The sequence below is a fragment of the Globicephala melas genome, chromosome 15, assembly GCF_963455315.2.
Source record: "Globicephala melas chromosome 15, mGloMel1.2, whole genome shotgun sequence".
Taxonomy (NCBI): Eukaryota; Metazoa; Chordata; class Mammalia; order Artiodactyla; family Delphinidae; genus Globicephala; species Globicephala melas.
The window spans coordinates 15,928,488-15,956,190 of NC_083328.1; the positions used below are offsets into that span (position 1 = coordinate 15,928,488).

At 52.3% G+C, this 27,703-nt stretch overlaps 3 protein-coding genes across 3 annotated transcripts; 2 read left to right on the forward strand and 1 right to left on the reverse strand.

Moving 5' to 3' along the window:
• The first annotated feature begins 6,500 nt into the window (after positions 1-6,500).
• SEPTIN1 (septin 1) lies at positions 6,501-10,247 on the forward strand. The gene is made up of 12 exons (XM_070043615.1): positions 6,501-6,510; positions 6,580-6,689; positions 6,861-6,951; positions 7,044-7,130; positions 7,380-7,503; positions 7,814-7,948; positions 8,048-8,165; positions 8,816-8,917; positions 9,037-9,136; positions 9,319-9,484; positions 9,716-9,806; positions 9,915-10,247. The coding sequence occupies exons 1-12, from the start codon at positions 6,501-6,503 to the stop codon at positions 9,999-10,001; spliced, it is 1,221 nt and encodes a 406-aa protein (XP_069899716.1). The 3' UTR covers positions 10,002-10,247.
• Positions 10,248-10,588: 341 nt separating this feature from the next.
• On the reverse strand, positions 10,589-12,715 carry MYL11 (myosin light chain 11). The gene is made up of 7 exons (XM_030871745.2): positions 12,693-12,715; positions 11,971-12,066; positions 11,643-11,718; positions 11,338-11,442; positions 11,152-11,230; positions 10,817-10,865; positions 10,589-10,725 (listed from the first exon to the last, which is right to left on the reverse strand). The coding sequence occupies exons 1-7, from the start codon at positions 12,693-12,695 to the stop codon at positions 10,621-10,623; spliced, it is 513 nt and encodes a 170-aa protein (XP_030727605.1). The 5' UTR covers positions 12,696-12,715; the 3' UTR covers positions 10,589-10,620.
• Positions 12,716-16,469: 3,754 nt separating this feature from the next.
• On the forward strand, positions 16,470-27,686 carry TBC1D10B (TBC1 domain family member 10B). The gene is made up of 9 exons (XM_030871740.3): positions 16,470-17,513; positions 20,927-21,026; positions 21,332-21,439; positions 21,541-21,647; positions 24,938-25,052; positions 25,179-25,244; positions 25,464-25,653; positions 25,982-26,136; positions 26,225-27,686. Exons 1-9 carry the CDS (start codon positions 16,570-16,572, stop codon positions 26,792-26,794), a joined length of 2,355 nt encoding a protein of 784 aa, XP_030727600.2. The 5' UTR covers positions 16,470-16,569; the 3' UTR covers positions 26,795-27,686.
• Positions 27,687-27,703: the final 17 nt, after the last annotated feature.

Here is a 27,703-nt window from a genome sequence, read left to right on the forward strand (position 1 = left end):
CAGAGAGACAGAGACTGCAGCAGACCAAAAACACAAGAGCAAATGATTGGCCGCCAGAAACAAACACATGTAGAAACAGATAAGAGAGACATAAAGTCGTTGAAGCAAAGTCGGAAGAACTACAAGAAAAGGCAGGGAACCTGGAGAGAAACAGAGGCAGAGGAACGAAGAAACAGGCAGAGACAAAGAGAGACAGGGACACAAAGAAAGAGGCCATGGGGAGACTACAGCCCTACCAAGGGAGCCCAGGGAGAGGCTAAAACATTAAACCCTGTTTCCCAGCTTGGTGGGACCCTGGCTGGGGCTGTGTTCCAGTGGTCCCAGGGGTGTGATCCCCAGTATCTGTACTCTGGGCAAGGTTGCCTTTGGGGAGGGGGTGGGGTGCCTGTAAGTGTCTGCAGCCCATCTAATGATGGAGAGGGGTAACCAAGGTTTGTATATTAACTAACATTTATTAGTACCTCAGTGCTATGTCAAGAGTTTGGTAGAGATGAAACACGTGTAAGAGTTGTCCTTGGGGTGCTAGCAGTTTAAAGGGGCAAGCAAACAAATCATGATAAGAACTCTAAGGGCGTGAGAGAGTTACGTTCACCGATTCAAGATAGTAGGAAGAGTTCTTATTTGTGGGAATGAATCTGTATGGTTTTGTGTACCTGGTATGCATGAATGTTAGACACGGGTAAACATGGAGCACAAGTCAATCAACACATACTTATGGATCATCAACCATAAGTCTAGACCCTGGAAATACAAAGAAATCCCTCAGGGAGCTCTCTCTGCTCAGTAGAACATGGAGACATACAGATGATATGACAGATTGTATACCGACCTAATAAACAAAGATGTGATAGGAATGCAGTACAGAGAGAGAGAGACCTGTAGAGTTTAGTGGCTGTAGACACTGTCTTTAAGTTCATTCATGCAGAGTTTGATTCCTGACCTTGTCATTTGCTCCCATTTAACCTTGGGTGGGGAAGTTACTTCTGTTTCCTGAACTGTAAAATGGGGATAATACTTAATTTGAATGGTTGAGGTGTAAAGTACTTAGTAAAAAATATCAGTTATTACACTTTGGGCTGAAGTAACCAAGGAAGAAGGTGGCATTTTTGAGCTGATCCTTTCAGGACAGGTAAGATTTCAGCCAAGTCCAGAGCCTGGCTGAAGTGGGCCTAAAATGAAGAACTCCAGGCAGAGGGAATGAAATGAACAATGGCCCACATACTAATTGCAAACCTACTATGTGCTAGAAGCTTGGGATCCAAAGATGATTAAGATCTATCCTCAAAGAGGAAGATAGATAATAGTTCTGTTTTAATGTGTCAAAAGTTTACATAATAGGAAAGTAGTGGAAGCTGCAGATGAGATGGTAAGTTAATCATCTGTTCCACAAACATTTCCCGAGGGTCCAATATGTGCCAGGCACATGTGCTGGGAAACAGAGGTAAGAGGGTACCAAAATGGCAAAGAGCCAGCCCCTCTTGGAGGAAACCCCCAAAGGCTGGCCAGCCCACATGCCATACTCACTTGGAGAGCTAGCTCTGACTTTGAGAAGACAAAGCCTGGAGTTATTGGGTCTGAACCTGAACTCAGGCCTAAAGACATAGAAACCCTTTCAGGGATGTCTGGTAGGGCCATAGGTAGCTGTGAAGATATGATGGAGAGATGAAAAAGAACTAATCCAGATGATCATTAAATGGGAAGACTGCTGTCTACAATTCACTGCCCCATAGGAAACTCAAGGGGGGGATCTTCCTTTCTACAAACAGGCCCCAAACCTTATCACAGGAATAACTGGGCATAATTTGTTGGCATTAATAAGCATGTAAATGGAATATTGTGTCACTGCTAATTCATATCATCTCTGCACTTAACCAAGCCAAGAGTCTTTTCTGAGGGCATTTATTAGTATGCACAAATGCCTTAAATATGTGACTTCCTTTGACTCAGTAATTCCCCTTATAGAAATGAGGCCCAAGGAAATGGTTGGACAAGTGCACAATGATAGCACCACAAACACAGTCATCTCAGCTCAGCGTTGTTTATCACAGGGAAGAATGGGAATCAGCCTGAATACTAAGCATCTAGAAAAATGATAATGTAGATGTGTATTTATGATCATAGATATAACATATAAGGTGACGAAAACAGGTTTCCAAAGTTATGATCCTAGTTTTGTGAATATATATTTATTCATATGTACAGGCATATGAGATAATCTAGAAGGATGAAAATCAAAATGAGGATATATCATGGAATGATATTAGATGTAAATTTTTCTAACCATTTGCATTTGCTAATTTTTCCATGAGAATATGTATTGGTTATACAGTAAATAAATGAATATAAATGCCATTTTTTCTCTTTTTTTCTTTTTTTTATTGAGGTATAGTTGATTTACAATATTATGTAAGTTTCAGGTGTACAACATAGTGATTCACAATTTTTTTGGTAAATATTTATTTTATTTATTTTCCTTATCTTTTTGGCTGCATCGGGTCTTAGTTGCGGCACACGGGATCTTCGTTGAGACATGTGGGATCTTTCATTGCGGCGTGCCGTCTCCTCTTTGTGGCCCTTAGGCTTCTCTCTAGTTGTGGCGTGCGGGTTTTCTCTCTCTAGTTATGGCGCGCAGGCTCCAGAGCGCGTGGGCTCTGTAGTTTGCGGCACGCAGGCTCTCTCGTTGAGGCACGAGGGCTCAATAGTTGTGGCGCGCGGGCCTAGTTCCCCCGAGACATGTGGGATCTTAGCTCCCCAACCAGGGATCAAACCCACGTCCCCTGCTTTGGAAGGCGGATTCGTTACCACTGGACCACCAGGGAAGTCCCAGTGATTCACAATTTTTAAAGATTATACTGCATTTATAGTTATTATAAATTGGCTGTATTTCCTGTGCTGTACAATATATCCTTGTAGCTTATTTTAGTTTGTACCTCTTAATCTCTCAGCCCTATCTTGCCCTTCTCCTTTCCCTCTCCCCACTAGTTTATTCTCTAGATGTGTGAGTCTGTTTCTGTTTTGTTGTATTCGATAGTTTTTTTTTGTTTTTTATATTCCATATATAAGCTATAATATATAGTGTTTGTCTTTGTCTGACTTATTTCACTAAACATAATACCCTCCAAGTTCATCCATATTGTTGCAAATGGCAAAATTTCATTCATTTTTATGGCTGAGTAGGTAGTATTTCATTACGTGTGTGTGTGTTTGTGTATGTATATATATATGTATATATATTTTATATATGTATATATAATACCATATCTTCTTTATCCATTCATCTGTTGATGGACACTTAGGTTGCTTCCATATCTTGGCTATTGTAAACACTGCTGCTATGAACATTGGGGTGCACGTATCTTTTTGAATTAGTGTTTTCATTTTCTTCGGATATATACCCAGGAGTGCTATTGCTGGATCATATGGTAGTTCTATTTTTAGTTGTTTGCAGAACCTCCATACTGTTTTCCACATTGGCTACACCAATTTACATTCCCACCAACAGTGTACAAGGGTTCCCTTTTCTCCACATCTTGCCAACATTTGTTATTTGTGGTCTTTTTGAATGATAGCCATTCTGACAGGTGTGTACATGTTATTTTCTTAAATATTATTTGAATAATTCAGGGAAGAGCTGATTAGAGTCTGACCCCAGGGCAGGGGCAAGACGGTGAAGGGTGTAGAGAGGAGGGGCCAATTTTTCTCATGGATAGAAAGGACTTGGAAACCAATTGGATATACTTGTGGAGAGCAAAGGAGGGAGGAGTTCAGAGTTTTAACTAGGATGGTAGGGCTGCTCAGCCTGGTGAGAAATGCAGGGGGAAGGGTTGTGGTGCAGGGGGAAGGGTATAATTATCCCTTCCCTTGGCTTCTCAAAGTACTCTGTTTATCTCATTATTACACTACATTTTTAGCACCAGTGCTGTGTGTCACTCTTGCTTGTGGCTGTCTCTGTCTCCCCAGAGGGCGGCAACCCTGGCTGATTCACTCTCTCTGGATTCTCAGCAACTAATGCAGAAGAGCAGTCGCTAGATTGGAGCTAGCGGCACTGCTGCACCCCTCAGCTCATGTAATAGCAATAACTAGCGTTATGTGTGAGCTCATCTTTTATGCCAGGCACTGCTAAGAACTTTATATGTGTTAGGTATATAATCCTCGTCATGCCCCTATGAAGTGAAATTATTAATGGCATTATTTAACAGATACAGAAACGAAGTCACTGAAAGGTTAAAGATGCCCAAGGTCACACAGCTCTTAATTATTCTATGTCTTTATAATCATGAAACTTGAACAACTTCTGTGAATTCAGTGTGGTGGGAGCGTCCAATCCCATATGGTAGATGAGGAAAGTAAGGCCCAGAGAGGTGATTTTTCCAAGGTTACATGAAAGGAGCAGTACTAGAAATGAGGTTGAAGTAAGGAAAATGTGGTAGCATGGATGGATCTTAAAAGATAGCGCTGATTGAAAAAAATTAACAAACAGAAATACATATTAGTATATACATATATAGCTATTTGTGTAAACATGTACTATGCACTGCACATTTTTCAAAATATGTACAAACTAAAAAATTACACATTAAGCACATTAGAGTGGTTGCCTTAGGCTGAGGAGAGGAAATGAGTGAGCTATGAGGTGGCATAACAGGGCACCACAGACTAGGAGTCTTAATCAACAGATGTTTATTTTCTCATAGTTCTGGAGACTGGAAGTCCAAGATCAAAATGCCAGCAGGGTTGGTTTCTGGTGTGGCCTCTTTTCTTGGGTTGCAGACAGCCACCTTCTCACTGTGTCCTCACATGGCCTTTCCTTTGTGCATGTGCAGAGAGAGATTGCTGGTGTCCCTTCTTATAAGGACACCAGACCTATAGAATCAGGGCCCCACCCTTCTGACCTCACTTAACCTTATTTCCTCCTTAAAGGTCTTACCTCCAAATATAGTCACATTGGGGGTTAGGGCTCCAACACATGAAGTGGGGGGTAGGGGGACACAATTCAGTCTATAACAGGGGCTAAATGGGAAATAATAAATAGAACCATGAAGAATAGAGAAAGAAAATGGGGTTGGAGCAATAGGCAGGATCCAGATTGAGCAAGGCCTTATAGGTCATACTAAGGGGACTCGCTTTAAAGTTTCAGAGAGGTCACTCAGTTCATAAATGCTAAAGCTAGGGTATGTGTGTGTGTGTGTGTGTGTGTGTATATATATATATATATAGTATATTGTATACATAACTGATTAACTCCAAAGCCCATGTCATCCGAAACCACTCTGAGTCCTGATAACAAAATATAAATGTGTGTATTTCATCTTACTATGAAAAAAATGGAGTTCAGAGAGGGCAAATCACTTGCCCAAGGTCACACAGTAAGTGGGAGAGCTGAGGTTTGGGAAGTTCTTTCTGACTCCAAAGCCAAGCTCCTTTTACAAGTTCTGCAGCCTGCCAGCCTTTGTCCCGGACTAACTTCAATCACTCACTCTTTCGTGCATTCATTTATCTAGTATATTATTTATTGGCACCTTCTTTATTTTTTCTTTCTTTCTTTTTTTTTTTTGTGGTACGCGGGCCTCTCACTGTTGTGGTCTCTCCCATTGCAGAGCGCAGGCTCAGCGGCCATGGCTCATGGGCCCAGTCGCTCCGCGGCATGTGGGATCCTCCCGGACCGGGGCACGAACCCGTGTCCCCTGCATCGGCAGGCGGACTCTTAACCACTGCACCACCAGGGAAGCCCTATTGGTACCTTCTTTGTGCCAGGCCCTGTGCAAGACACCAGGGATATAGAAATTAGAAGACATGGTCCCTGTCCTCAGAAAACTCAGCGGGGAGTAGAAGAGATATCCAGATAAGCAAAGGTGGGCAATGGAGCGGCCTGTGAAAGGTGCTGGGGAGTCTAGAGCATGGAAAATGACTCTGCCTGGGGTGGGTGGGGAAGGTTTCATAGAGGAGGAAGAAGAGCCCTTTGAATCAAACCCTAGAAGGATAAAGAGCAGTTCACCTGGTGCAGAAGAAGGTAAAGTTCAACATACACAGAGCCTAGGATATGGGCACTCACTAAGGGTGAGTGAAAGATGGGGTGATGAGGTCAGATGGGGGAGGCTTTGGCTGCCAAGTCAGGACTCAGAATTGATTCTGAGATCACTGGGAAGCCCATGAAGGGTTTCAAGCAGGGGAGTGCCTTGGCCAGGATTCTGAAGGACAGTCTCTCTAGAAGAGGTGTCCAAAGACCTGAAGTCCTTTTAAGAATCCAGTGCAAGACCTGGCGAGGAAAATTGATTGCCCCTCCCACCCTCAATCTTTGTTATGGCTTTTGGTCCACTCAGACCCTTGGAACATTTTTTTTTTAACCACCTCTGTCAAAGCCTTCATCTCACTTGCTAGAGACCAACCCACTTCCTTCCTCTCTGCTTACACCCTACCTCCCACCAGGGTGATGGGGTTACAATGGGGCTTGGAATAAAGGTGTACAGAGAACAGAGGGGTTGAAGCTTCCTATTGGGGTTATGGGCAAAGGTATCCAGGAATTGAGGACCACAGCTGTTCTTGGTCTCAGCTTTTCCCACCTGTCTGGGCCAGTTTGAGCATCTCAGCTTCCTACATTGCCCGCCCCCTTGTTTGCCGCCCTCAACTTCCTGCCCCACCAGAGGAAGTGGGGAGAGACAGCAGGTGCAGCGACAGCTATCGGGGCCATGGTGAGTCTTTATGCCCAGGAATCCAGGCATCTCTGCCCCCAGTCCCCTACCCCCAGGTTAACCAGGTCAACCCACAATAGGCTGACTTCTCCTAGCCTCTGAGATCAGGTTATCCTGGGGGCCCTGCCTGCTGCCCCCAGCAGCCTCATATTGTCCACCCCCTGCCAACAGGACAAGGAGTATGTGGGTTTCGCCGCCCTCCCCAACCAGCTGCATCGCAAGTCCGTCAAGAAGGGGTTTGACTTCACACTCATGGTGGCAGGTCTGGGGGTTTTGGAGAGGGGCCTGGCAAGGGGTCCTCAAGAGACCTTGGCTGTCCCCTCACCTGACCAGCTGGGGCTGTCTTGTCCACAGGGGAGTCAGGCCTGGGAAAATCTACCCTCATCAACAGCCTATTTCTCACCAACCTCTATGAGGATCGGCAAGTCCCAGAGGCCAGGGGTAAGACTCCCTCCTCACCGTGCTCTCCAGGCACTCTGACCCCCTCCTCCCATGTCCCTAGACTGCACTCTCTTCCTTTCCATCTGGGTTTCCCATGACATTCTGGGGGACTCAGGCAGCTCACTGCTTTTCTCTGAGACTCACTCTCCTCCCCTGAAAAATGGGTGGAGGCAACTGTGAGTCTGAGAAAGGAAATTAGTCCTGCCTCAGGCCCCTACCCAGCTCCCTGACCTCTCCCCATCCTTATAGCTCGCTTGACACAAACACTGACCATCGAGCGCCGGGGCGTGGAGATCGAGGAGGGGGGTATTAAGGTGAAGCTGACCCTGGTGGACACACCTGGCTTTGGGGACTCAGTGGACTGTTCAGACTGGTGAGGAATGGGGGAGGACCTGGGGCTCAGCTTCCCAATGTGGCTACTCTGTGGAGACTGAGGGGTCAGATTCTGGGCTGGTCTGTCCTGCCCTACCCCCCGCCCCCCGCCAAAGGTGAGGCCTGTTTCTGGTGGCCTTGTGGCCCAAATTGCCCTGTACTTCCCGACATCTCACCTGCCAGTTTCCTCTTATGTCTTTGGTTGGAGCCAAAGAAACTACTTCCCACACCCACAGTCCTGGCTAGCCTTTTCCCCTTCCCTGTGCTGTGGTCCCTGTTCTCTGACTTGCCGCTCTCTCCCCACACCCCAGCTGGCTGCCCGTGGTGCGCTTCATTGAGGAGCAATTTGAGCAGTATCTTCGGGATGAGAGTGGCCTGAACAGGAAGAACATCCAGGATTCCCGTGTCCACTGCTGCCTCTACTTCATCTCACCCTTTGGCCGGGGGTCCGAGGGGCACCCTGGGGAGTTGGGACATTTGGGGAGGGCTGGAGGGGGAGTGTCTCTGTGCCCTGAAACTGAGCCCTGACCAATCCCTGGGTGCAGGCTCCGGCCCCTAGATGTGGCCTTCCTCCGGGCGGTGCATGAGAAGGTCAACATCATCCCAGTCATTGGCAAAGCAGATGCCCTGATGCCTAAGGAAACACAGGCCCTCAAGCAGAAGGTGTGTGCGGTGGCCTCTGACATTTGGCCTCACATGAAGCCAAAAGTCATGATCAAAATCGAACTCAGCCATGACTTCTTTGATCTTGGGGTAGCCCTTTTGGAGCGTGATGTGTCAGGCTAGACTGTGGAAGAAAGTTTCTGAGGAAGGTGGGTCATAAGCTGCCTAAGGAAGCCATGTCTCTGGAGGTTCGGAATAGAATCCCTGGGCTGGATGCTTGGCTAAGGCCTGTCTGAGGCCAGGGGTGTAGACATAATGACCAATATTATCCTTCTGGCCCCAGGATGCTGACTGCCCCACCCCCCCACCTTCCCACGCCCCTGTGTCTTCAGAGCCCTTTCCCACTGTTTCCACTTATGCCTCTCTCTCCTGATCTTTCGGTGTCTGCTCAGCTTCAAAACTTCCCAGGCATCAGTCTTCCCATTAGGGTAACTGTCTCAGTTTTTCACCATCTACGTCTCTGTCTCTCGTTGTTTGAGATTTTTTCAGTCATCCCGTATGTCCATCTTTCACCATCTCTGTCTTTCATGTCTTCCTCTCTGTCTCTTCCACCCCGTGTCTGCATCTATATCTCACTGTCTCTGGTCATGCAATGTCTGTGGTTCACAGTCTCTGTGTTTCTCACCGTCTCTGCATCTGTCTCCTCCAAGATCCGGGAACAGTTGCAGGAGGAGGAGATCAATATCTACCAGTTCCCTGATTGTGACTCTGATGAGGATGAAGACTTCAAGAGGCAGGATGCGGAGATGAAGGTGCAGAGGCAAAGGAGGAAGGGGCAGAGAAGCCGGGGAGGGCGGATGTGGAGGTGGGAGCTGAGAAAGAGGTTTCTGCCCAAAGAGGGCAACGGTGATCGCTGACTCCTGCCCTCTAGGAAAGCATCCCTTTTGCTGTCGTCGGTTCCTGCGAAGTAGTGAGGGACGGCGGGACCCGACCGGTGAGGGGACGCTGCTACTCCTGGGGCACCGTGGAGGGTGAGTAAGGCCAGGAACGCATTCTGAGGCCAGCAGGGAGCCCAGGACGCCTCCGAGTCAACCGCACCCAACAGGTGAAGTTGGGGAGAGTTCTGGTTCCGGGGGTCCTAAAAGTCAAAAGAGGGGTCCTTGGGCAGCAGACCCGACCCAAGCTCCCCGACTCTTGCCGGTCCGCCCCCCAGTGGAGAACCCACATCACTGCGACTTCCTGAACCTGCGACGGATGCTAGTGCAGACACACCTGCAGGACCTGAAGGAGGTGACGCATGATCTGCTCTATGAGGGCTACCGGGCGCGCTGCCTACAGAGCCTGGCCCGGCCTGGGGCGCGTGATCGAGCCAGCCGTAGGTGAGAGCCAGAGCTGACTCCTAGGTGCTTCCAAGGCTCCGCGCTCACCATCCATGACCCCGGCCTTCACCTTCTAGACCTCTCTCCCGGAGCCTTTCTTTCCCCACCCACTTTGCGTATGGCCCTAACCTGAAGGACATGGTCCCGCCAAACCCCAGGCCCTGCCTCGCGGCAGTGACTCACAACCACGGTTCTCGACTTTGATTCCTGCCCCTTTCCTCCACCCCCTAGCAAGCTCTCCCGCCAGAGCGCCACAGAGATCCCGCTGCCCATGCTGCCTCTGGCCGACACGGAGAAGTTGATCCGCGAGAAAGACGAAGAGGTGAGCAAGCACCTCTCTTTCCCCCAGATCAAGGCCCCAAATCCTCTTCGAAGTCCCTTTCTGGCCTTGCCCGCCCAGTCCCACTGCCTGCAATCTTGCCCCGTACAGCTGCGCCGCATGCAAGAGATGCTGGAGAAGATGCAGGCCCAGATGCAGCAGAACCAGGCTCAGGGCGAGCAGTCGGACGCTCTCTGAGACCCCCGCCCGGACCCTACTTTACCTCGCCTCCGCCTTCAGTTCGTCTCTTGTCCAATCCTCGAGCCCTAGGCTGCCCGGCGCTTAATCCCGGAGCCCCAGCCTGTAAGGCCCGCCCTTGCAAGGGGTTAGCGGGCTAGCAGGTTCTCCCAATCCTGGAGTGTGTAGCCCCGCCTTTGGCTCCGCCCCGACCCCGCCTTGGCTCCGCCCCAATCCGCCTCGGCCCACCTAGCGAGCCAGAGCTTCCCTCCCATCCCCTAACTCTCCCAGCCCCTAACTCTCCCACCCCGCCCCACTTCACCCAAACGGCGACTTCAATAAAAACTGAATTTCCCTGAGGCCACGCAAGTCTTCTCTTTCCCAGCGGGAATAAGCGGCGGGCGTAGCGGGTGAAACCGTTCCACCCAGGCCTCTGGGCCACTATTTATTCATTCATTTGCTGGGCACTCGTTTCGTGCCAGCCGGTGTTTCAGCGCAGCCTCCCACGTGAGCTCTGCTCACACAAACGCACTGAAGCCGTCGCGGATAAGAAACGAGACCAGTTTAATTTATTAGGAGTCAAGGTGGGGTGGTCGCACTGGCAGGAAGGCGTTGCCCAGCAGAGGCCTAAGAGGGTCCGCTACTCCTGGTCCTTGGCGTCGCCATGCGTGATGACGTAGCATATGTTCTTGTAGTCTACGTTGCCGCCCACGTCGGGGGGGAAGGCCGCCCACATATTCGTGATCTGGGGAAAAAACGCAGGGGTATCTCCAACCGGTTCCTTACGTTCCCCTTCCCCCAGCCCTCCGCTTCTCCTAGGCCCTTTCCCCACTCACCTCTTCGCGGGTGAAGCGGTCACACTGCGTGGTAAGCAGCTCCTCCAGGCTGGAGAGAGGTGACAGAGGTTGGGCTTCGTGATTCCTTTCCACTCCCTCCCACCTCATGCCCGTTGCCATTCCCAGTCTTGCCTTGAAAACCAGGGTTACTCTGGATTCCTCTTTGGTCTCCCAAACACTCTGGCCTCCCCCCTTTTGCCCTTCCCCCTGTGTGCTGTGAAAATTTAATCCCATCGCCACAATCCTAATTTTTCCCTTATCTCTGGCAGTGCCTAACTCTTGGTAGGAATTTAAGGAGGCTTTCTGTGTGGGAGCAGCTGGAGGGTGTCACTTACAACTGCTTCTTGATGGTGCCCTTCCCCTCAGGGTCCAGGACCTTGAAGGCTCCAGTGATCACATCCTCAGGGTCGGCACCTGGGGGGGTCAGAGGGCACATGAAGCTGAAGGGTTGCTAAAGGGTCAGTCCCTGAAAGGTCTGGGGACAGGCATCTGGGGGTTTGGACCCAGGACACTTCATTCACCTTTGAGCTTCTCCCCAAACATGGTCAGGAAGACAGTGAAGTTGATGGGCCCACTGGCTTCCTTCATCATGTCATCTAGCTCCTCATTCTTCACATTGAGACGCCCTGGAACAGGGTGGGGGAAGCATGGAGTGGAGTGGGGTCTAGGGGCCAGGGAATAATGCTTCCCATAAATTCACATCATCCCATCCATTTTTTATCTGGGTAGACTGAGGCCCAGGGTGGACCTGGCAGGGCTGGAACCTAAGGCTGCTGAATTCCCAGGACTCTGCAGCCTTGAATCTTTACAGGTGGCGTAGGCTCACCCATGGCTGCGAAGGTGTCCCGCAGGTCCTCCTTGTCGATAATGCCATCACGATTCTGGTCAATTACTGTGAAGGCCTGTGGAGGGCCAGGGTAGGGAGAGGTTAGGTCCCCCATGGCCAGGCTTCAGCATCCTTACTCTAGGCAGATCAGATTCTGAGATTCTGGCCCCCAGCCAGCCGTCCACTTCCACTCCAAGCAGGGAGGAGTACAAGGAATTCTAAACCCTTCCCCTCCCGCCAACAGGTGCACATTCCAGGGAGGGGTTGGGGGAGGGGCAGCAAGGGGAGTCTTTGGTCAGCCTTCAGTCTCCCTTCTCCCCGCCCTTACCTCCTTGAACTCCTGGATCTGGGTCTGATCGAACATGGAGAAGACATTGGAGCTTCCGCCCTCTGCCACTGCCTTTCTCCTGGCCTTCTTGGGTGCCTGAGGGATGAGGGTTGGGCAGAGGGGTTCATGGACCAATCCCTACTCCTCTCTAGAGGCGATGGATTAGATTCAGGCTTCTTTGAGTCCATTCCTCTAAAGCAACTTTTCTGGCTCTAGGCTTCCTCTTCCTTATGCTGAGGAGACCTGCTGCACTTGTACCCCCGAATTCCTCTGGGTAGCCCTCAAGTCCCCATCCTTCCGTCCTACCCAACAAGTGGAGTGTACCTCCCCTTCTCAGTGCCCTGACCCTGCCTCCTCTGAGTCCCAGACTTGCTGCGTGACCCTGATCACTCACTCACCTGAACCTCTACTTTCTCATTTATAAAATGGGAGTGGGAACACTTGTCTGGCTGGCCCCGGGGGTTTTAGGAAGATGGAGTGCAGGATGGCATGGAGCATGCTTTGAGAGGGACTGGGCTCCTGCGAGTGGAGCGTCTAGGCATATTATCCTTGGTTGGATCCTCTAGGGCATCATTCTGTACATTCCCCATTAGTGATATCAAGAAAGGGAAGATTCATCTTTTTTCCTCTTGCCAGACTGGGAACCAGCTACTTTCTTTCAAAGGATGAGGCTGCCCTGAGGTCTGAGGGATCTGGGCAGGGGCTGGGGGATTCTCACTCACCATATCTTAGGTCTCCTGGGGGCCAGGCAGTGGCTCTGGCTGGAAAGGAGCAGAGAGTCAGCCTGGGGCAGTCCCTCTGGAGTTATATAGTCCTGCCCCAGGGAGTCATTAACATACCAGGGTAACCTTAGCCCTGTGGGTGCCCACCCCAGATACCAAAATAGCCCAGCTCAGGGCCTCTCCTTTCTTGGGCTGGCAACAGCTGGAGCCCAGGGAGGGAGGGAGGAGGGAGTGAGTCTTGGGATGCAGGTATCACTAGGACCTGGGCAGGAAGGAATGTTCTTTCTCCCCAAAGGAGGCTGGAATGTGCCAGGGTTCAGAGAGGGCCCAGGCTGAGACACAGGACTAGGAAAGAGATGCACCAGGCTCCTGTACCCCTGTGTGGGGTGGGCCCAGATTTAAACCCAGTAAATTTATTGAGTACCTACAGTGTGCCAGGCACTGGTCCATGCTTTGCAGGTGCACTTTGACAAACACAGTCCCCCCCACTGTGGAGTTCACACTCAAGGGTATGTATATGTGGGGGTAGTGACAGAGGTTACAGGTGGGAGAGAGCTGCCTGGGGAAGCTGAAGGATCAGGAAGTCTTCTACATCCCCTTCAAGAAGAGGGGGGATTTTGTGAGGAAAGATGTGGGGCATGGAATCACTAGGTATGAAGAGACTAGACAGCCTGGAGCAGAGAGCCTGCTCTGTGACCTTGGGCTTTGCGCTCCAACTCCCTGGGCCTTGGTTTCCCCCTCTATAAAATGGGGACGTAATTCCCATCCCACAGAACTTCTGGATGTGAACACTATTTGGAAACAGTTAGTGAAGTATAATCATTATTTTTATTTTTATTTTTTGGCTGCACCACATGGCTTGTGGGATCTTAGTTCCCCAACCAAGGATCGAATCCGGGCCCTTGTCAGTGAAAACCTGGAGTCCTAACCACTGGACTGCCAGGGAATTCCCATAATCATTATAATTAATATTCAGGCCCTGCCTTGGTAGAACTTACAGTCTAGCTGTGGAGACAGGGTAAATGCAGAAAATGACAAACCAGCTGGTCAGGAGTACAGAAGTAGAGGGCATAGCAGCCCTATCTAGGAGTATGGGAATGACGTTATAAAGGCTGGTAGAAGTGAGTCAGGTGAAAGTGGAGGAACAGCCATGCTAAGTGGTGGGCACAGATGGGCAAAGGCCTGGCGAAGTGAAAGATCAGAAGTGTTCAGTTCGCCAGAATTGGGATGGGGCTCGAGCAGAGGATACAAGGGGCTGGACATCAGACACTGGAGGGTCTTCAAATGCCATGCTGAGGGCTGAGACCTTGGGAGCCTTGGAAAGGTTTGAAACAGGAGAAGGACATGGTCTAGTGTGAGTCTATAATCACTTTTTTGGATACCGGTGTGAAAGTTGGAACTCAGAGGAGGGGAGTCAAGGACACCAAGAGGGAACCTAATTGGTCACCTCCTCCTCGGTGGCTGGGATGGCCAATGGCTTCTCTCTCCAATCTGGGCTAGAACCAGCTAGGCTGACTGTGTGACTTTGAGGTACGCTCTCCCACCCCTCTGGGCCTCGGTGCCCCAGTCCATTCCGTACAGTGGAGGTCTGCGGAAACTGTGGGTGAGGAAGCCCCAGGAGGCCCAAGGTTGGCAAGGACACCCGTGTCTCCTCCTCCTCCTGTTCCCTCTCCTCCTCCTCCTGTTCCCTCTAGGACCTGATGTCCTAAGGAAGTCTCCTCCTTCCCTCCCCCTCCTCCAGCCTCATACCAATGCCTCTAAGACATTTGCTTTTCTGGTCACTGGGGTCCAGGCACCTGTTGTCTCTAAGAAGAGAGACAGAGCCACCCTAAACTTAGCAGCTGCCCTTGGCCTCCTGCACTGGCCCCTCCCTTCCTCAGTCGACAGCTGCCTCACCTTATACGGTTACCATGGGGGTCCAGGCCCAGGGAGGAGCCCACTTATTACTGGGTTCTGGGAGGGGAGGAGAACTCCAAAGAGGGGGATGGGGGAAGTGCTTAGGAAGCTTGGGCCAAATGGAAAGTGGAGAAGTTGAGGAGGAGGAGATCGGGAGTGGCATATCTCAGACACTGGTTCACGGGATCTGAGTCTGAGCTGGGAGTAAGGAGCCTCAGAGAACTCAGCAACCAAGTAACTGGGAAGCTGGGAGCTAGGCCTGACTGAAATTTCAGGATGGTGGACTTTGTATGGAAATTGGAGCCCTCCTGGTGCTGAGTCCTGAATCCTGGACCTCAGGGGAATGAGAGCCAGAGAGAGAAGGGGCTGGTAAAGTCAGGGCTTTGTGTTTGTGGTCTAGGGTAGCCTGGAGGGCTCATGAGATTGGGGTCTGATTTCTTAGCAGAGAATGAGGAGCACAGAGGGGTGTATCAATGAGGAGAGAGGAGTTGATGGCATGGGTCCTGGATCCCCAGAAGAACACAGATATGGGAATTCATGGTATTGGGAATTCATGATTTGGGGTCTGGGATCCCCACTAGAATGGAGGGGGCACTCAGAGGATGAGTTCCAAGGAACTGGAGCCCAGATCCTGGGGAAGAGCTCAGATAGAAGGGGCTGAGGAGAGGGACTTGGGGATTGGGATACCCACAGGAAATGGTGGATCCAGAGAGATGAGTCACTTATAGGATTTTGGGGCTCTGGTTATAGTCGCCTGGGATTTGTTGCGGGCTGGAATGAAAATTAGAGGCTAAGTGAAGGGCAAGAGTACCTGATCAGAGCACTGGATCAAGTGCCCTGTGGTGGGCTTGGGAGCTGAATAGAGAATGGGGCCCACGAGAAGACTCAGGCAGGGCAGCGTGGCGCTCTTATTGGCTAACGGTTGCACCCGGTCCCCGCCCCCTCTCCGCGCTGTCCCCAACTGTCACCCCCACCTCCCGCGCTTGTCTCCGGTTGTCACCGACATCCCTGGCTTGGCACTGCCTGCTGGCAGCACCCCTTCCCTTTGGATGCTGCATTGGCTGAGACAGCTGTCTATCTTCCTCCTTTTGCTAAAGTGAGAGAATGCATTCATTGGCTGACGAGGCAAATTAATCGCAAATTTGACCCTCCCCTCCCAGCTGTCATTTCTTCCTGACCTTCTTGGGGGACCCAAAGAATCCCTCAGCTCCTATCGACTGCGGAGGCTGTCACCGCCCAAATAGACATCACTGTCTGTCAATTTGACCTCCGCCTACTCCCCTTTTCATTGGCTCCCTTTTAACCATTCCTATTAGGCAGGCCCGCCTCTTCTCGCACAGCACCCGCCTCCTTCTACAGTCGTTCATTCTTCAGCCATCTTTATTGGCCAGGAGGTTCATCTTCCTGCTTTTCTATTAGTTACTCCCTTCGTCCCGCCTCCTCCTGCCTTCACTCGCCCTCTCATTGGTTTTATAACCTCCGCCTTGTCTGTTTCTTCTTCCCAAAATACCCACCCCCTTCCCACCTCCAGCCCCACCCACACTTCCAACGATTGGCAGAAACCCAGTTCTCTCTCTCCTATTATTCGTCCAAGCCCTCTGACGAGGAGGGAGAAAAAAGGAGCGCGATGGGACCGCCCGCGCGCAGGCGTGAAGCGCCGAAACGCTGGCCTCTTGGCCGGCACCGGGGCTTGTGCGCAGGCGCGAGGTGGGCCGCTCGCCCGAAGCGGGAGGGAGGGGGAGGCGGCGAGAGTGCGAAAGGGGGGAGAGGGCGCGAGCGAGACCCCGGCGCCTGGCGCCCCGGGACCCGTGCCCCGGCTCCGCGCGCCGGGTGGCCCCCCGCGCGCCAGCAACGACCCCGGCGCGCGCCGGGCCGCGCCCTTCGCCCTTTCCCCTTCCTCGGCGGGCGGTGGGGAGCGGCCTGAGGGGCGGCGCCTTTTGCGGCCGCCGCGGCGGGGGGATGTGAGGGGCGGCCCGCGGTCATGGAGACGGGCCCGGCGCCCCTGGTGGCCCCGCCGCGCCGTCATGGCGCCCCCGCGGCCCCGTCGCCGCCGCCCCGCGGCTCCCGGGCCGGGTCCGTCGTGGTGGTAGCTCCGGGGCCGCCAGTGACCATGGCCACTTCGGCCCCGGTCACCCTGGTGGCCCCCGGGGAGGCGCGGCCCGCATGGGTACCGGGTCCAGCCCAGACCTCGGACTCGGCCCTGGCTCCCGCCCCGACAGTCACCGGCAGCACGGAGGTGGGGCTGACCCTGGAGGCCTCACCCGAAGCCCTGAGGGCGCAGGTCTCCGACCCAGAGCCCTTGGTGCCTGAGGCTGTGGCAGGAGCCGAGAGGTCCATGGCTCTGGCCCCAGGGGCAGACTCTCCGAAGACGGAGGAGGCCAGAACCTCACCCGATCCTGGGCCAGGTACCCTCACCGGGACCTGCACCAGGACCCCTTCAGGAACGGCTCCTGGGGCCCTGACCGCCAAACCCCCGCTTGCCCCCAAGCCGGGAACCACTGTGGCCTTAGGAGTGACTGCACGGGTTGCAGCAGTGACAGCAGGACAGGTGACAAGTGGACATGGAGCTGCAGCATCAGCATCAACAGGACAGGCACCAGAGGACCCCTCAGGGCCTGGCACAGGCCCTTCAGGGACATGTGAGGCCCCGGTAGCTGTCGTGACGGTGACCCCAGCTCTGGAGCCTGCTGAAAACTCTCAGGACCTAGGCTCCACGTCCAGCCTGGGACCTGGAATCTCTGGGCCTCGAGGGCAGGCTCCAGACACTCTGAGCTACTTGGACTCCGTGAGCCTCATGTCTGGGACCTTAGAGTCCTTGGCGGATGATGTGAGCTCCATGGGCTCAGACTCGGAGATAAATGGGCTGGCCCTGCGCAAGACGGACAAGTACGGCTTCCTTGGGGGCAGCCAGTATTCGGGCAGCCTGTGAGTACCCAGTGGGCACCCAGCGGGCCTGCTTCATGGAAGTAGAGGTTGCAGGGTGGGGGGGATGATACGCCTTGCCCACGATCTCGCTGCCCATCCTCCTCTGAGGATCCACGGGGTGATTAGTGGGAATGGGAATGCTTAACAATCCTTATCACGCCTAGTTTCCTGAGGTTTCTGTGGCACCAGCGTGTTAGGGTTTGAGACCAGGTGTCGGGAGTCCTGGGTTTGAGCCTAAGCCTTGCCTTTGGTGTGTGTGTGCCCTTGAGTTAGTGCCTTCCACATTTGAGTTAGTGCCTCACTTTCCTCCTCTGTGAAGTGAAAGGTTGAATGAGATTGTACCTCAGGTTGTCCCAGCTCCTTGGTGGGAAACTCCAGCTACAGGTCAGATATTCTGGAGGGTTGGCTGGACAGGGGTTCTGGTAGAGATGTTTGGTTCCTTAGGGAGAAAGTCTGGAGGGATGCAGGCAGCTCCCTTCCCCCATAGCCTTAGGTCTGATGTGGTGGTGAGGTGGGGAAGTCTGTTTGATGGAGGAGAGACTCTGAAGGTAGGGCCCGTCTGTGAAACAGAAGAGCAGTCTTGTGTTTTCACTGAAGGAAAGGGGGTGGAGAAGGCCTCTTCCCCATTTCCTCATCTCCCCAGGCGGGCTTACTCTTTCCTAGTTCCCTCCAGGGGCCTGAGTCACTTCTGAGGTGAGGGTGTGATTGCTTCTGACTTCTTCCTTCCCTCTCTTTGGATCATTGTTCCTGTACCCCTTTAACCTGCTGGTCAGTTCAGTTTACAGCACTGCCTGAGAACCCCCAGTGCCAGGCCCTGTGCTGGGTACTAAGGATAAAATAATCATTTCAAGGTGCTCATCATCTAGAGGAGAGACAAATACTTAAAACAGTTGGTTTCAATATAATACGTTAGGTTTAGCCTGGAGATCATCACAGGGTTTTGTGAGCAGCTAGGGAAGGGATCTTTTGCCCAGTCTGGGCATTCAGCTGGACTGATCTGAATTGTGAAGAATGAGTAGGATTTAGTCATGGCTGTGCGTGTTGGGGTGAGGGGGACCTGCCTGGTGTTGGGGGAAGCCCTGTGGGAGGGATTGTAATCCAACAAAAAAATCAGAAAATCTTTGAGTAACAACGTTCTCGGTCCTGTGTGGGGAGGGCAACTTAAGTTTGACCCTGGTGCTTTCCCATGCATGAGGGATGCATTGCTGTACCTAATTTATAGATGAAGAAACAGGATTAGAGCAGTTGAGTGACTTGCCCCACTCAAACAATTTGGATCTGTGTGACCAATGGCACTCTCCTCAATACCCTGCTGCCCTGAGGAACTTGGATTGAATTGGGTTTTAGTGAGCCCCTCTTGTGTACCAGGCACGGTGCGGGGTGCTAATTCTCTGCTTTTTTTTTTTTTTTTTTTTTTTTTTTTTGCGGTACGTGGATCTCTCACTGTTGTGGCCTCTCCCGTTGCGGAGCACAGGCTCCGGACGTGCAGGCCCAGCGGGCATTGCTCATGGGCCCAGCCGCTTCGCGGCATGTGGGATCTTCCCGGACCGGGGCACAAACCCGTGTCCCCTGCATCGGCAGGCGGACTCTCAACCACTGCGCCACCAGGGAAGCCCTAATTCTCTGCTTTTAATTTTGTCCCTCTAAAATCCATCTTCCATGCTGGCAGAATCAACTTCTGAGGCAAGGCTGACTGTGGCACACGTTACCTTAAAAGCTGTTAGCAGCTCAGCACTGTCCACAGGATAAAGTCCAAGCGCTTTAGCCTGCGCACAGGCTCCTTATGTTCTGGCTCTGCCAGCCTCTCTGGTCTTCTTTTCCACCGCCTTCTCACCATGCACTGTGTGCTGTGGTCCTGTTGAAGTGATTGTAGTCTTTCTCCCTTCATACTCAGGCTGTACCATCAGCCAGGAATGCCCTTCTCCCGGTCTTTCCCTGCCATGTTCTACTCAGTCCTTCATGGCTTACCTCAGATGTCCCTTCCTCCAGGAAACCTTCCCTGATATCCATTGCCCCTACTCCGATTAGGTGCCTCTTCTGCGCATCTTTGTAATTGCATTCCCCTCACATATTGCAATTATCTCCCCTGCTAGCTTGTGACCTTTTGAGGGCAGGAAAGGTATCTTACTCTTCCTGGCCTTTAGTAGAGTTTGGAATTGCCTTATGATAGAGGTGAATGAGAAATCACCTTTTTTTTTTTTTTTCTTTTTTGGCGGTACGCGGGCCTCTCACTGTTGTGGCCTCTCCCGTTGCGGAGCACAGGCTCCAGACGCGCAGGCTCAGCAGCCGTGGCTCACGGGCCCAGCCGCTCCGCGGCATGTGGGATCCTCCCGGACCGGGGCACGAACCCGTGTCCCCTGCATCGGCAGGCAGACTCTTAACCACTGCGCCACCAGGGAAGCCCGAGAAATCACCTTTTAGTTTAAGGAGTTTCTGGGACAAAGGAAACTAACTTTAAACCTCCCATTTAACAGTCCTTTATATACAGTTTCTCAATAGTCCTCTCATAACTTTGTGATGTAGGTGGTGGCATTCCTTTTTACATTTATAAGGAAGAGACTTAGGTTATCACTCGCCAAGACTCCCCAACTTCTAAGGGACAACTGGGCTTTGAGCTCAGGTCTATCTGGAAACCCAAGCTCTTTCTTCCATTCCACTCACCTGGTACTGGCTCCTACAACTAACTGTTTCAAGACTGATGGGGTATCTTGAGTGCGAAGCTCTGAAAGAACAGTGAGCAAACAGTGCAAGGAGAGCTTCATTTGCTTGGGAATGTGGGGTGATTTCAGGGAGGAGGAGGTAGCGGAAATTGCAGATGGTGCAAGGGATCTTGAGTTTTGTAGAAGGAAACTCAGTTGCTTCTAAGGGGACAGGGAAGTATGTTTGTTATGTATTTTATTTTATGGATAATAATTGCTGTTACTTACTGAGTCACTGCTATGTGTTAGCTCATATAACCTCTTAGGTAGATACTATTTTTCTCTCCATCTTACACATGAGGAAATTGAGGCTTAGAGAGTGACTTGCCCAAGGCCACACAGTGAATAGGTGGCAAACCTAGAACTTGGATCCAGGTCTAATGCAAAGTGTAGCTTTTCAGTATTCCGTGCTCTCTCCCCAAACTTGTATATGTCTTAAGTGGGATTTGAACACAGCCTCTGTATAGCGATCCAACATGAGAATGTGATCTCTGTTCAGAGATTCCAAGGAAATTCCATTTAGTGTGGTGAACTAGGACCTTGGATGGCCAGAATGACCAGACAGCCTAATGTTTGGTATTGGTAGCTCACAAAATGCTTTTATGGTCTGATCTCTCATGTTTGAGCTTGGGGAAGTGGCTTGCCTCAGTCCCCCCAGCAATCTGGATTTTATACTACTGCTACTGACCTCTTCCATACTCCCCATATCCTCAGAGAGAGCTCCATTCCTGTGGATGTGGCTCGGCAGCGGGAGCTCAAATGGCTGGAGATGTTCAGTCACTGGGATAAATGGCTTTCACGGCGTTTCCAGAAGGTTTGAGAAGGCTGTGGTGGGCAGGGCAATGGACGTGGTGGGGGTGGGGAGGACAGGGTGGGCCCTTGTGCTCTGGGGAAGCCCAGGAACCTGATAGTATCTGCTCTCCAGACCATGTTGGGGGTAGGTGGTACTTGGGCCTTGGGGGAGGAGTAGCTTTAAAGATAGAAGGCCAGGCGGGGTCCAGTGGAGTGAAGCCTATGGGATGTGGTACGAGTGTCCCAGGGAGCCCAAGGACTGCTGGGGAAAGCTTGGAGGCTGTGCCTGCCACTGAAGCTGTTCCCCTGCCTGCCACTCTGCCTTAGGTGAAGCTGCGCTGCCGGAAGGGGATCCCATCCTCCCTCAGAGCCAAGGCCTGGCAGTACTTGTCCAATAGCAAGGAACTCCTGGAGCAGAACCCGGGCAAGTTTGAGGTGCGCACAGCTCCAGGGTGTGGGGACGTGTGACAGTGTCTGTGTGAAGGGTATCATCAGTTCCCCCAGATCCTGAGATAATCTCAGCTGTCCCACTGCAGGAGTTGGAACGGGCTCCTGGGGACCCTAAGTGGCTGGATGTGATTGAGAAGGACCTGCACCGTCAGTTCCCTTTCCATGAGATGTTTGCTGCTCGAGGCGGGCATGGGTAAGGCGACCTGACTGTATGAGTCAGTGGTGGATACAGGGCTGGGTTGAAAGCAGTCTTGCCTTCCAGAACTTCTACAGGAGTGGTCCTTAATGGATTGAGTGTCTAGCCATGTTGAAGGAAGTCTCCTGGGAGGGAGACTGTGATTCAGGGTGATGGGGGTGGGGTGGGGTGCTGGTGAGGGGAAGGGGAGGCACATCAAGGGCTCATTGAAGAGGTTGCATTTGAACTAGGTTTTAAAGGATAGATGGGAGCAGAGCAAGGGGCAGGTTTTTCCTGGCTTGGGGGTTATGTAAGCTGTGTCTGGGCAGTGGGGTTGGGTAGAGCTGAGGCTGGAAAAGCAATTAAGGGCCCTTAAATGCTGTGCCCAGGCCCTTCGATCTTTGTTCTGTTTGCCCGGCTTCCTCACGAAGGCTATAGATCGCTTCCTAGTAGTGTGCGATGTTTTTAGGTGGTTCTCAGCTCCTTGTGGGAGCATGTGGATGGACATTTAACAGTAGGTTCATCCTTTCAGCAAATATTAGTCAAGCGTCTGCTATCTGCCAGGTACTGTTTTAGCTACAGATGACAGCTGCCCCCTCAGGGCTTATATTTTAGTAAGGATAGACAATAAATAAAAGAATGAAAGTATGTTGTATGTACAATGGTGGTAAATAGAAGAGTTTAAAGCAAGAAAGGGGAAAAGAGAATGTGAGCCGAGATTTGGTTACAAGTGACCTGATCTGACTTGTGTTTTAAAAAGATCATTCTGGGACTTCCCTGGCCGTCTAGTGGTTAAGACTCTGTGCTTCGACTGCGGGGGGCATGGGTTTGATCCCTGGTTGGGGAACTAAGATCCCACATGCTGCGCAGCACGGCTGGAAGAAAAAAAAAGGATCATTTCTGGCTGCTGTGCTGACAATAGACTATAGGAGACAAGGGCAGAAGCAGAGAGACCAGGTAGACTATTTCCATAATCCAGGAAAGAGATGATGATAGATAGACCAGGATGGTAGCTGTGAAACTGGATATATTTTGAAGGTAAAGCCAAAAGAATTTGCCAGTGGATTAGATGTGGGGAGAGAGAGAGAGAGAGAGAGAGAGAGAGAGAGAGAGAGAGAGAGTGTGTGTGTGTGTGTGTGTGTGTGTGTGTGTGTGTGTGTGTGAGAGTGAGAGAGAGAGAGAGAGAGATAGTAGTTAAGGAAGACTCTCAAGGTTTTTGGTCTTAGAAACTAGAATGAATGGAGTTGCAATATACTGATATGGATGGGAAAACTGGGGGGAACGTAGGCTTGAAGGGTATATCAGGAGCTCATTTTTGGAATGTGAAGTTTGAAATACTCACTGGATATCCAGATGGAGATGCCAAGTAAGCTGGATGTACAGTGGACACAACATCCAGGGCGAGGTTTAAACTGGAGACAGATTGGAAATTGAGAGTTGTCAGGCTCTACACGGGACCAGATCTCACCCATGGGACTAGATGAGGTCATCAAGGCAGCAAGTGTAGATATGAAAGGAAGCTGTTCAAAGATTGAGCCCTGCAGCTCCAACATTTCAAGAATGGGAAGATGAGAAAGAACCTGTAAAGGAGCCTGGAAGAAGCTGGTGAGGTATAACGAAAACCAGGAGAGTGTGATTCCTGGAAGCAAAGTGAAGAGGGGTTTCGGGATCAGCTGTATGAAATGCTGCTGACGGGTCAAGTAAAGTGAAGTCTGCAAATCAACCTCTGGATTTAGCAATGTGGAGGTCATTGGTGACCTTGACAAAAGCAGTTTTGTGTGGAGCAGTGGGCTTAAGCCTGACTGGAGGATGGGAGGAAAGAACTTGAAGATAGCAAGTCTGTACTCTAGGTGGGTTTGGCTGAATAGGTAGGAAAGAAACGATGTGGTATTCATAGGGGAAGGCTGGGTAGAGAGAGGTTTTTGTTTGTTTTTTGGCCATGCCCTGTGGCATGCGGGGTCTTATTTTCCCGACCAGGGCTCGAACCCGCACCCCCTGCAGTGGAAGCATGGAGTCTTAACCATTGGGCCGCCAGGGAAGTCACGAGGTGTTTTTTTTTTTTTAAGCTAGAAGAAATGACATGTTGGTATGCCAGCCTCTGTAGTTAGAGAAAAATGGATGACGCACAAACAATGGGAAGGTTGCTGGAGGGATGGCCTGTGTAGGCGAGAGGGGATGGGACCCAGTGTCCAAGTGGAAAGGCTGTGGTTGGCCAGGATCACAGATAGTTCACCCATAGCAACAGGGGAGAAGGCAGGGGCACAGAAGCAGGCAGGTGGGTGAATGTAGCATGGGAGCTTAGGGAAGTTACATGTTTATTTTAATATATATTAGATGAAATAACTAGTATATCAAACCTGTCATTTCATGGACGTTATTACAAAGTGGAGAAAAAATAAATAATAGTGGGGTGGTGTGCAGATAAAGCACAAATGAAGATCACACTCCAGTGACTGAATTTTGAGAAACACTATGTAAGCAGTGGTCAGGTGTGTGTGACTGGAGGCAGGGAGAGGATCTGGGAGGTTATTACATCGTCCTGGTTAAGAGATGAAGGTCTGAGCTGCTCAGTGGCTGTGGCGGCGGAGAGAGGGAATAGACGTGCGGAGAGAGGGAATAGACGTGAATAAAATTCAGAAGGTAGTGTTGATACGACTTGATAATTAGCTGTGGGGAGTGATGGAAGGCTCGCTGTTTTCTGATCTGGGGCTGAGGGGATGGGATTCCCACACACAGAGATGGGGCACCCTCAGGGAAGAGGAACAGATCTAGGGCAGAGAGTTTATTCTTTTGGATGCAGAGACAAGAGAAAGGTCTGAGGCACAGCTGGCTTCCCAAGCCTACACCGAGAACCAGGGCTCTGCCCGGCGGGACTGATGAATTCCAGACAGATAAGGCAGGGCCTGCCCTGGGAGAGTGCCTGCTCTGGGGCAGTAAAAGCATTCAGACAGTGCCAGAGGAGGGCTGACGCTGTTGAAAAGCTTCCTGAAGAAGATGACCTTGAAGGTTTACGGGATGGGAGCAGACAGAGAGAGAGCACAGCCCGTGTGGGGACACGGGTGGGGAGCACGTGGGTGTGCAGGCAAGGGCGGAAGCCTAGAGCCTGGAACAAAGCTTAGGTTACGGTCTGAGTCTTTGGCTTAAGCTTGATAGGCAGGATTAGGAAGGTGGATAGAGGTTGTGGTGGTAAAGCTCTGGGGTTGATCTGCCACGGGATATAGGGGGGCTCTCGGGGGGTGCGGGTTAGTTTGGGGGCGAGAGCTCCCAACTCCTGTGACTTTCCTCATGGTCTTTCCCCATACCCACAGGCAACAGGACCTGTATCGAATCCTGAAGGCCTACACTATCTACCGGCCTGACGAGGGCTACTGCCAGGCCCAGGCCCCCGTGGCCGCAGTGCTGCTCATGCACATGCCTGCTGAGGTCAGCAGACGCTGGGCCTGGTTGGGGAGGGGCTGGGAGGATCTTGGCCTACAGTGGTGATGGGGGAGCTCCCTCCTCCCTGTTTCTCAGGCCCCATCCCTCCCTCCTTGTTCTTGCCCTTCTCAGCAAGCCTTTTGGTGCCTGGTGCAGATCTGCGACAAGTACCTCCCCGGTTACTATAGTGCAGGGCTGGTGAGTGTCTGGAGGCTGGGTGCAACTGGGGCTGTGACTTTTCCCCAAGACTGCAGGGTGGTCCTTGTCCTGCCCCACGCTGTACCACTCTGTCCCTCTGTTCTGGGCCTCTCCTACTGAGGTGAGGATCCCACTTCGTGGATGGGTACTGACTACCAGGGCCGGTTCTACCCCAAGGGTCCTCAGCAGGCCTCTTCTCATGGTTTGTCCCACTTTCAGGAGGCCATTCAACTGGATGGAGAAATCTTTTTTGCGCTGTTGCGCCGGGCCTCCCCACTGGCACATCGGCACCTGCGACGGCAGCGCATTGACCCCGTGCTGTACATGACAGAATGGTTCATGTGCATCTTTGCCCGCACTCTTCCCTGGGCTTCAGTGCTACGTGTCTGGGATATGTTCTTCTGTGAAGGTACTTCTGTAGCCATTTCAGGCCATGACGGGGCTGCGGTTTCCATGGTGGCTGCCAGAGGGTGGCCTGCTGACATAAGGCTTCACTGGAAGATGTCTTGGGGCTGGAGAAACTGAGGGCTGATCTTATTGGCTCTGCCACCAGCCCACAGCTTGCTTTACCTCCCAGGAACCTAAAACCCATGGCAGCTTGTTTCCCTTCTTAGGGCCTCAGTTTCCTCATTTGTAAGGTTGGCAGTAGACAGGGATGGGGGCTGTGAGTCCCTCCTAAATGGGACAGGCTGAGATCCTGGGCTGATCATCCAGCCTCTCTTCCTTGGACCCTGCAGGCGTCAAGATCATCTTCCGGGTGGCCCTGGTGCTGCTGCGGCACACGCTGGGCTCTGTGGAGAAGCTGCGCTCCTGCCAAGGCATGTATGAAACCATGGAGCAGCTGCGCAATCTGCCCCAACAGTGCATGCAGGAGGACTTTCTGGTGCATGAGGTAGGCCCTAGCCTTAGCATACCTCACACCTGCTTTGGCCCATCCCCATCCCCAATCTTATTCTGGTACCTGTTTCTTCTCCATCTAGGTGACCAACCTCCCAGTGACAGAAGCACTGATTGAGCGAGAGAACTCGGCCCAGCTCAAGAAGTGGCGGGAAACCCGGGGCGAGCTGCAGTATCGGCCCTCACGGAGACTACACGGTTCCCGGGCGATCCATGAGGAGCGTCGGCGGCAGCAGCCACCCCTGGGCCCCTCCTCCAGCCTCCTCAGCCTCCCTGGCCTCAAGAGCCGAGGCTCTCGGGCAGCTGGAGGGGCCCCCTCTCCACCCCCTCCTGTCCGCAGGGCCAGTGCTGGGCCTGCCCCAGGGCCTCTGGTCACCGCTGAGGGACTGCATCCATCCCTTCCTTCGCCTACTGGCAACAGCACCCCACTGGCTCCCAGCAAGGAGGCCCGGAGGCAGGAGAAGGAGCGGCAGAAACAGGAAAAGGAACGTGAGAAGGAGCGGCAGAAGCAGGAGAAGGAGCGGCAGAAGCAGGAGAAGAAGGCTCAGGGCAGGAAGCTCTCGCTGCGTCGGAAGGCAGATGGACCCCCAGCCCCCCAGGATGGCGGGGACAGGTCCTCAGCATCAGAGGCCCGGCAGGATGCTTACTTCTGACCTCTGCCCTGGGGCTGGACTGCAGGGCCCTCTCTTCTTCCCTCAGCCAAGAGCAGGCCTTGGCCTGGGGTGCTGCTCCCGGCCCCCTTGGCAGGCTGTCCCTCCTTCTGAGGAAAGTGGCTTGATTCCCCGTCTCCTTGCCAGCTGCTGATCCCTACACGGCCAGGACAGTCAGAGTACGTGGGGCAGCTGCATTTCCCTGGGGCAGCAGCGAACAAGTCTGGAGCCCTCCAGTTAGGCCCAGCTGGGGTCTCTGTCACTCCTGCCCCGATTCCCTCTGGGATCCCTTCCCAGGTGCTGTCCTGATTGGCCTTTTGTCACCACAGGGGTGACTTTTGGCAATGGGAGTCAGCGGTTTTCAGATTCTTACACTCCAGTCACTCCCCTTACCCATGAAGTGGAGCTGGGTTCCTTTTCCCTTCTTCAGTCCTGCCTGTCTCCCCCCACTTCCTGGTGGGGGGCCCAGGCTCTTCGTGTTCTCCTTCTGGACATCTCTGTGTTGTAATTATGTACGGAGGACCCGGTTGGCCCAGGGTGGGGGTGTTCACTCTCTTCTGTCCTTTGGTTTTCCTCCACCATGTTCTTGCACGCTGGTTTATTTAAGGGGACATGCACTGGAGCAGGAAATGTCCCCCACTTCCCCACCACCACCCTCCTTGCTCTCCTTCCTCTTCACCTACCTTTCTCTGTATTCTCAGGCCTCCCCTGCTTTGTCTCACCAGGGCTCCCACCTTTCACCTTGTTCCCTTCCAACTCTCCAGCCCCTACCTGGGTAAGGGGTCTTCCCTTGAGCACCAGGGGGTGAAACCCAATGTTTACATTTTCTTCTGTCTCTGCCCCCACCCTGTGCGGCGCTTTGAGGAACCGGAAAAGAACCTGCTGTTGTACCTGGGCCTGTCTCCTGCATTG

Excerpts from the sequence above, each read along its gene's own strand:
- SEPTIN1 (XM_070043615.1), top strand. Across the intron at positions 7,131-7,379 it reads GCAAGTCCCAGAGGCCAGGG|CTCGCTTGACACAAACACTG; the intron begins GTAAGACTCCCT and ends CCATCCTTATAG. Across the intron at positions 7,504-7,813 it reads TCAGTGGACTGTTCAGACTG|CTGGCTGCCCGTGGTGCGCT; the intron begins GTGAGGAATGGG and ends CCCACACCCCAG.
- MYL11 (XM_030871745.2), bottom strand. Across the intron at positions 11,443-11,642 it reads GGACACCTTCGCAGCCATGG|GGCGTCTCAATGTGAAGAAT; the intron begins GTGAGCCTACGC and ends ACCCTGTTCCAG. Across the intron at positions 11,231-11,337 it reads GTTTGGGGAGAAGCTCAAAG|GTGCCGACCCTGAGGATGTG; the intron begins GTGAATGAAGTG and ends TGACCCCCCCAG.
- TBC1D10B (XM_030871740.3), top strand. The coding sequence starts at position 16,570 with ATGGAGACGGGCCCGGCGCCCCTGGTGGCCCCGCCGCGCCGTCATGGC. Across the intron at positions 21,440-21,540 it reads AGAACCCGGGCAAGTTTGAG|GAGTTGGAACGGGCTCCTGG; the intron begins GTGCGCACAGCT and ends GTCCCACTGCAG. Across the intron at positions 25,654-25,981 it reads GGATATGTTCTTCTGTGAAG|GCGTCAAGATCATCTTCCGG; the intron begins GTACTTCTGTAG and ends TGGACCCTGCAG.